Source organism: Anguilla rostrata, chromosome 1, assembly GCF_018555375.3.
Source record: "Anguilla rostrata isolate EN2019 chromosome 1, ASM1855537v3, whole genome shotgun sequence".
In the NCBI taxonomy this organism is placed as follows: domain Eukaryota; kingdom Metazoa; phylum Chordata; class Actinopteri; order Anguilliformes; family Anguillidae; genus Anguilla; species Anguilla rostrata.
The window spans coordinates 73268280-73277096 of NC_057933.1; the positions used below are offsets into that span (position 1 = coordinate 73268280).

An 8817-nucleotide genomic window follows, 5' to 3' on the forward strand; every position below is an offset into this window, starting at 1 on the left:
GGCTGTTTCTGCCAAATGACTGAATAGCCTTATAATAAGCGCACTTCGGATTATATTACATTTTACTTACACACTAATTATGTTATGATAAAGTTTTCATAATGAAAGCGTGTTATAGTTTGGTAGTATCGAGTGTCTTAAGTCTTCGCAGAGGACTATTTTGCTTGGGTGGATAAAACTAGAGCAGAGGTCAAACCACTGAACTTGGGTCAAACACCGTTAGCTTTGTGCACTACAAATCCCGCATTAAAAATACACTACCCAAAAATACCCGGCTGCAACCTGGAACACGTGAGCAAGCGAAAACAGTAGACATGGTTGGTTGTCCTTTTTGACTCGCGGGGCATTCTGCATTACAGATCTAGGATCAGCTTCAGTCAAAACGTTTAGCCAAATATTTATTTTAAAAGGTAACTACTGACTCAGAGTCAGTGTATCCCCCGACATATTTTCCTAGTTTGTGCTACCTACCGGTTTTGCATATCCGTCCAGTGTGGAAGTCACAGCGTGAGTATTGCATGTGGTGTTAAAGAATATATAACCTGTTGTAAAGTAAAAGTGGACTGTAGAATCGTGTGTTTCTATATGTTTTGGTAAACACCCTCTCCACAATTAGCTTGCCAGTTTAAATAAGGTTACACATGAGACGCCAGTTCATTCATATTCAGTAAACGGCTAGTTAGCTAGTGTTAGCTAACTTACTTGGCTAGCTATAGTTGTAGCTAATTTTGACAACTAGGGACATTGATATTTACTGGACGCTTGTTTTATGTTTTAATGCCCATACGTTCTATCTGCTTGCTTGTAAATAGGCTGTAGTCTACTCGCGACCTTGATTCGGTAATACTAGCCGCTGCTATCTAATGTTAAGTTCGTTAAGTAACTTGGCTCTATGTCTGGCAACTGCATGGTTGCGTCCATTTCGCTCATATAGCAAACCCGTTGTATTGGGGATCGTGCTGCTGATTAATAGCAGTATAGTAGAAACTAATTGTTTGCGAGATAAGTTATACGGCTGCTCGTTCTCAGTTGAGCTCTTGTATGATTAACGTATCACGAGTTGGCTAGCCGTAACGATTGTTGTGTGGTAGTGGGTAGGTTGTATAACGTCATGGTTAGTAGCTGAAGACCTACCGTTTATAACCACATGTTGCAGGTTAGAGTTGTGGGCAGGCACTGCAACACCAACGGTGCCAGGCTACATTAGTAACCTTGTACAAGGTGGCTAGCAGCTTGACCTGCACTGCTCTGAAAAATAGGTCGTTGTATGCATAAAGATTACAAATTGCGCTGCGTAAGAGCGTCCGATAGTTGCTGGCTAGCTACTAATACACTAATACAGTCTTGTGTATGCTGTGTTCAAAATGACGGTTAATCTGCCCGAAAAACGGGTGGTAGGAATGAGGCTTCATGAAACTCCAAATAGTCATCATTTTCATGAAACGTCACACCTCGCATCATTGCCGAAGCTGTCACTTCCCTGGAGCTAGTCCCATGTTTTTGATTAACATTAGTGCAAATTCGTCGTTGAAAAATTATGTACCCATTAATCCAGACTATTCACTTATTTGCTTTGTATTCACTGTAACCATTATCAATACAAAACAAAAAAATTGCACCCCCCAAAACTTTGGTTCCACTTGGATACCATTTTCTTTTTGGTTTGGTTTTTCCTTCAACCATCGTCCCCCTGCACACCAGTGGTAGTAAGCTCCATGACAACATACTACAATTTACCATTCTCTCTCTTTATGTCAGTATGGGCAGTGTGTTGGCTGCCACTACCCCAAATCCTCCCCCATCTGCGGGGGGTAGTGGTCCAGGGGGGCCTGGATTGGTGTCGGTGCCCCCGGGGTTCACCATGCCCCCAATGTCCCCCCTCTCACCCTCTTCGACCACTGGAGCTAGCGCCACCAGCGATGCAGAAAGTCCCCTCCCCAACCCTGGCAGCTTTGAAGAATGCCACCGCAAATGCAAAGGTAGACACACAGAAAGTGTGTGTGTGGGTGTGAGCGTGACTGTGTGCATGTGTGTGTGCGCGCACATGCATGTGTTGTTTGTGGCCTAGCTTGAGCCAGCCATTGTACAGCAGCGATGAAATTATAAATATACATTCAGAGTCCATTCTGTATTGTGTTGTTGTATTTTGAAGACGTGGGTTGTAGGTTCGATTCTCAGGTGGGGCACTGTCGTTGTATCCTTGAGCAAGCTACTTAACCTCAATTTCTTCAGTAAATGTCCAGCTATGTAAATGGATCGTACGTAAAGAATGTATTCTCTGGATATGAGGGTCTGCTCAATGCCTGAATGTAATGTAATCGGCAAGCTGAAATGTGGTGGCGCAACACCGTACCTCTCTCACGCCTGCCTCTATTGCAGAGGTCTTTCCCCTGCAAATGGAAGGAGTGAAGCTGGTGGTCAACAAGGGCCTGAGCAACCATTTCCAGGTCAGTTAAGTCGGCATGGTTACCTTTAACAGTTTTGTCATATTTTCAAATGCTTATGAGTGGACTGTGTTATTCAAATGGTATATGTTCAAATGGTTCAGTACAGTTTGCACTCTAACCACTGCGGCCCTCCTGAGAAGCCTAACGCTTGGGGGGCATACGGTGCAGTGCAGTGGTCTTTGGAGTTTGGAGTTTGACTTACCCTATCTGAAGCAGCTGGTTTGCAGAGCTCCACGGCTGTGGATGACCGCTCTCTCGTAAGGCCTCACGATGCCTCTGATCTCAACGTCCGCCAGCAAACCAGCTTACCTCCTCTCTCCTGCCCCGGCAGATCAGTCACACCGTTGCCCTCAGCACCGCGGGGGATTCCAGCTATCGCTTTGGCGCCACCTACGTGGGATCCAAGCAGACGGGACCTGCAGAGGTAGGCCTCAGGCCAAGCGCTGTACCACGCGTCTCTCTCCGCTCCGGCTCGTTTCCCAGCGTTTCACTGCTGATGCTGTGACTGTCGTCTGAGCTGTGATGCTTCTTTTTGGGCAAAATCGCTATTCTGTCTGCATGAATATTGGGGTGCGTCAGGTTTGTCAGTGTTTTTTCAGTGAGATGTTTTGGTTTATGTCTAGAGCACCAGACATTTAAATCCCTGGACAGATATTTAGTGGCAATATTTGATTAACCTTCTTGATGTGGTGGGTGCAGATCTGTCAGAATATAGTGGAGGCCCCATCACCTTTTGCAAATATGTTGTATATTTTGGATTTGCGGTGATCACGCACCGGTTTTGGTGCACCTTAACCAATCTTCTAAAACAAGAAGAAAAAAAAAAGCAAAGAAGTGAGCTGGCTGTGGGACCTGAAGACCAGGCCTGCTGTGACAGAGGGCCTGTGGCAGAGCGTGTTACATTAGGAGGGTCGCCTAACCCTCATGTTTTGGGTTTGGCTCTGCCCCACCGCAAGAGCCAGTGGTTTTTTTTGTCATTTGCTCCCAAGCACCCTGGTATATTAGGATTAGGTAACGCTCATCTCTGCCCTCAAAAGCTAGAGTTGGGGATGGTGTTTTTGGCCTGGGTCCTGACTGTGTGTGTGTGTGTGTGTATACACATACGTAATATGATACTGTGTTTGTGTTGGTCATCAGTCCTTCCCCATCTTGGTCGGAGACATGGACAACAGTGGCAGCCTCAACGCCCAGATCATCCATCAGCTCACCAGCAAAATCCGCTCCAAACTGGTTTTACAGGTAGCTATGTGATCGATGGTTATATGTGCACATATGTAATATGTTAATGCCACCTTAGAGTTGGCAATAATGAATGCAGGATTACAAAGAAAGGTTGCATTTTCAGCATTTCAATGGATTGTTCATGATATTTAAGCATTTTCATTCATTAAACACATTATCTTGAGCCATTGGAGGCTTGTGAACCACCAGCAGCAGCAGCAGCAGCAGCAGCAGTGGAGAGCTCTTTTTAGTCGGGCTAGCGTTAACCAGGCGCCTTGTTCTGTCAGACGCAGCAGCAGAAGTTTGTGAACTGGCAGTGTGACGCGGAGTTCCGGGGAGACGACTGCACAGCTACCGTCACCCTCGGCAACCCAGACATCCTCGTTGGCTCTGGTACGAAGTTTAAATTTCACGTCGACCGCATCCACCCATCAGGGCTCTCAAGCGGCTCTTCGTTACATTACATTACATTACATTACAGGCATTTGGCAGACGCTCTTATCCAGAGCGACGTACAACAAAGTGTATAACCATAACCAGGAACAAGTATGACGAAACCCCTAGAGAGAAGTACCGGTCCAAGTGCAGGGAACAACCGCATAGTTCGACATAGTTCTTCGTCTCTTATTAATTTAACTCTACTGTTAAGAAGTGTCTGGTGGGACCCTGGCCTGGGTCTGCAGTGTTCACGCTCCCGCCCCTGTGTCCCTCAGGCATCGTTGTGGCGCACTACCTCCAGTCCATCACCCCGTCGCTGGCCCTCGGAGGGGAGCTGGTCTATCACCGCAGGCCTGGGGAGGAGGGCACGGTCATGTCCCTGGTGGGCAGGTACACGGGTGAGACCAAACGCAAACTTTAATTTAACCCGCTAACCGCTGACGCCTGTCCATCAGAGCCAAAAGTGCTTCTGCTTCATTTAGTTGTTATTAATCCTTGTGATTTGTATTTGTACAACCCGTACCAGTATAGCAATGTGGCAGATTTAATGTAGTAATGATAATCCAATGCTAAGAAGGTAGGTAGAGGCAGTACTTGCTGCTAATTTTGTCACATTCATTGTTGTCATTGTTTTAAATTTGTCCTTCACCTTCCCAGTTCACTCCCATTGAGATTCTCTTTTGTAGGAGCCCTGCTAAGCTATGCGAAACGGTAATTAAGCTGGAGTAATTATCTCTTTTTTCCCCTCAGGCATTAATTACGTTGCCACATTGACTGTGGGTGGCGCCGGTGCTCATGCCTCCTACTACCACAAAGCCAATGATCAGGTATGTTCTGCCCCAGGGCTGCCCAACCCTGTTCCTGGAAGCCTACCGTCCTGTAGGTTTTCACTCCAACCCCAACCACACCTCATCAGCTGGAGATCTCATTGAGGTGCTAGTTATTGGAATTAGGTGTGCCCAAATGAAATGAAAATGAAAGCCTGTGGGACAGTAGATCTCCGGGACCACAGCTGGACAGCCTTGCTCTGCACCTTCCCTAGCCTCGTTGTCGCACTTATTACCGTAGCATGATATGTGCCTGACAAAGATGACACTCTAGGGAAATAAGCCTGCCTATGTTCTGAGATATTGTTTTGTTTATGAACCAATGGCCAGCTACTTCTGATGAATCACAATCTTGTGTGAGTGGGGCTCCAGTTGGAGGTGGTGATTCAAGCCAACTCAACCATTGACCAATCATGTAACACTGACTAAAGCTCACTAGGACCAATGGTGATTTCAGGATACCAATCTCACACACTTCCCTTTCCAGACATTGTAGAGTTGGGGTTGAAACTACACCTACACCTGTGTCCTCTGGGTACAGGTTTCTGCATTATTTTGTCTGTTTATGACCTTCAACCCACTTCATTTCAGTTCAGTGACTATGGAGTACAATCACCATGACTGTTTTTTTCTGCACCCTCACGATATAGCTGTGTGTGTGCGTGAGTGTGTGAGTGCGTGCGTGCATGTCTTTCTGTGTGTGTGTCCTCTTCCCCTATATGTGTCCTTTCTGATGCCTGGTTTGGTCACCTCCATGTCAGTTCAGTAAATTCAGAAAACTTTGAAATTCCTTGTGTACTGAGAAATATCCAAGGATATCTATGAGGTTTGTACAATGAAGGAATTGAATTGAAAGTCATTTCCTGAATGAACTGAAGTGACATTGGCAGACTGTCTCCCACGTGTCCTCACAGCTGCAGGTAGGGGTGGAGTTTGAGGCCAGTACCCGGATGCAGGACACCAGTGTGTCCTTTGGCTACCAGCTGGACCTGCCCAAAGCCAACCTGCTCTTCAAAGGTACACCCAGCTGCAGAAGCACTCCGTTACACACAACAACCTGTCCACAGCTACAGTGTAACACCCTCAACACCCTACAGCCTGTCCGCAGCTACAGTGTAACACCCTCAACGCCCTACAGCCTGTCCGCAGCTACAGTGTAACACCCTCAACACCCTACAACCTGTCCACAGCTACAGTGTATCACCCTCAACACCCTACAGCCTGTCCACAGCTACAGTGCAACACCCTCAACACCCTACAGCCTGTCCGCAGCTACAGTGTAACACCCTCAACACCCTACAGCCTGTCCACAGCTACAGTGCAACACCCTCAACACCCTACAGCCTGTCCACAGCTACAGTGTATCACCCTCAACACCCTACAGCCTGTCCACAGCTACAGTGTATCACCCTCAACACCCTACAGCCTGTCCACAGCTACAGTGTAACACCCTCAACACCCTACAGCCTGTCCACAGCTACAGTGTATCACCCTCAACACCCTACAGCCTGTCCACAGCTACAGTGTAACACCCTCAACACCCTACAGCCTGTCCGCAGCTACAGTGTAACACCCTCAACACCCTACAACCTGTCCACAGCTACAGTGTATCACCCTCAACACCCTACAGCCTGTCCACAGCTACAGTGCAACACCCTCAACACCCTACAGCCTGTCCGCAGCTACAATGTAACACCCTCAACACCCTACAGCCTGTCCGTAGCTACAGTGTAACACCCTCAACACCCTACAGCCTGTCCACAGCTACAGTGTAACACCCTCAACACCCTACAGCCTGTCCACAGCTACAGTGCAACACCCTCAACACCTTACAACCTGTCCACAACTGCAGCGTGAAGCCTTCGGGACACCATAATTATTTAGGAACATAAGAAAGTAAGGGAAACACCATTCAGCCCATGCAACTGTCTGTAGTGTGGAGTGTGTATAGACGTGTAATAACACTGTTCCTGGATGTGACCCTAGCCCTGATGCACTGATAATGTGCCATCATGGGGCGGTGATACTGTGCTTCGTTCATTGGCCCCCCATCCCCCCATTTCCTTCCCCTGAAAGGTTCGTTAGACAGCAACTGGGTGGTGGGAGCGACTCTGGAGAAGAAGCTGATCCCTCTTCCCCTGTCCCTGACCCTGGGTGCCTTCCTCAACCACCGCAAGAACAAGTTCCAGTGCGGCTTCGGCGTCACCATCGGGTAGAGGCCTCGCGGGCCCACCGTACCCGCACGTCTGCACTGAGAGAAAGCGGGGCACCAAAGACTCGGACCGGGAGGGGCGAGGGGGCGGTGGCCGGACCCTGAGACAGACCCTGCCAGGGTTCCTGACCCGCAGACGCACGGAGGTCGCAGAGGAAGAGGAGGACCGCACCGCACCGCACCGCACCGCACCGCACCGAAGGACTCCTCAACGACGGTTTCACAGACCCAACTTCACAGAGAAAAAAATAAAGGCCCTCACGGGCCGGGTGAAAAACACGGACGGAGCCAATAGACTGTAAAACGATGGATGTTTGTTCTTATTCCTGCCTGTTTGTTCTGTTTCCATTTCAGTGTGTGGGGTGCACAGAGGCTTTTCCTGGTCAGATGATGAGGTCATTGATATTACGGTTGGAAACAGTAGACCAGCGTATGCATGAAATGGTGGAATAATCTTTTTAGTGTCCAGATTGCTTTCTTATATGAGGCTGTATGCATTTCTGAGAGAGAGAGATACAATATATATGTGGTAAATTGCCCAGTTAGAAAAATTGAACGATTAATTGTACAAGTGAATTCTTTCATAAATAGCTGTAGTCGCAGTACTTTATTATGGGCTGTTTTGTCTCAGTAAAACTTATCAAATGAAAACTGTTCTGTGGGTGTTAAAGGGATCACCCACAAAAACAATTTTTGGTTTTGCAAGCAAGGTTGTTGCACCAAATATGTGTTCATATGTTTTAGGCATATCCAAAAAACACAGACTGTATACAAAAGTTAATATATTTAGACCTTTTAACCATTATGTGAACCATTAGTTTAGCATTTTCATTTTTGAATTTGACTGCCAGAGCCAAGGACTCCGTGTGTTACTGGCAGAAAAAATCGGCATTAGAAAGGTTTATTTCTGATGCCACTGACAACACAGATAGTGCAATTATCTTTTCCCAGATGTAGTTGCTTCACCATTAGACGGTCACACAATCCTCATTGGCGTGAAATGAAAGTGCCCACATGCCTTTGTGTTGTGTCGAATCGTAAGGATTTATTTAACATGCACATTTGTAGAATCTCCAATATTAGAATTACAGTCCTTCAGTCACTGCTGTTGTGCCTTGTATCAGTAATCACCGCACTCTCGCGTGCTTCGTTTGGTGCATATAAACCAGTGAAACAACTTCAGTGGTCAAACAAAATTGATATGGTATGCACTCAAAAATAAATTTTCCATGATAATTCTGAACTGCATATTTTATACATTTTTTTATTGTTTACAAATGCAGAACAGATGATCTTACACAAGCTTGAGCACAGTGAATAAGGCATAGCCAAAAGTCTGTGCAAGATGTCTGTTCTCCATGTATTTTTTTTTTGTTTTTCTAACTTATATACAGTTTAAAATTTAAAATTTAAATTTATTTTTGAGTGCAAACCATTTCAGTTTTTTTTTTTTTTTCCCCATTACTGCTGTTTTACCCAAATGACTGGAACCGTGCCACTGAAGCCTGCGTTCTCTCTTGGGGGGCCTACACCAGGCATATGCAAATCTGTCCCACCAGGCCCGCAGTACTGCTGGTTTTAATTTCTGCATGATAGATAATTGATCGATTGCGGCTCCTGATTGGCCAGAGATTTCACTCATCTGGCGTCCCAGGTTTAATCAGTCCTGGTT

At 46.6% G+C, this 8817-nt stretch overlaps 2 protein-coding genes across 2 annotated transcripts in view; both read left to right on the forward strand.

Moving 5' to 3' along the window:
- LOC135234614 (apolipoprotein A-IV-like) overlaps window positions 1-8817 on the forward strand; it is a 100260-nt gene that overhangs the window by 45701 nt on the left and 45742 nt on the right. The gene's annotated exons all lie outside the window — the stretch shown is intronic.
- tomm40 (translocase of outer mitochondrial membrane 40 homolog (yeast)) lies at window positions 325-7926 on the forward strand. The gene is made up of 10 exons (XM_064299299.1): window positions 325-507; window positions 1759-1979; window positions 2380-2447; window positions 2779-2871; window positions 3585-3686; window positions 3956-4061; window positions 4382-4504; window positions 4857-4933; window positions 5848-5950; window positions 7010-7926. Exons 2-10 carry the CDS (start codon window positions 1760-1762, stop codon window positions 7147-7149), a joined length of 1032 nt encoding a protein of 343 aa, XP_064155369.1. The 5' UTR covers window positions 325-507; window position 1759; the 3' UTR covers window positions 7150-7926.

Excerpts from the sequence above, each read along its gene's own strand:
- tomm40 (XM_064299299.1), top strand. The coding sequence starts at position 1,760 with ATGGGCAGTGTGTTGGCTGCCACTACCCCAAATCCTCCCCCATCTGCG. Across the intron at positions 4,505-4,856 it reads CCTGGTGGGCAGGTACACGG|GCATTAATTACGTTGCCACA; the intron begins GTGAGACCAAAC and ends TTTTCCCCTCAG. Across the intron at positions 4,934-5,847 it reads ACCACAAAGCCAATGATCAG|CTGCAGGTAGGGGTGGAGTT; the intron begins GTATGTTCTGCC and ends GTGTCCTCACAG.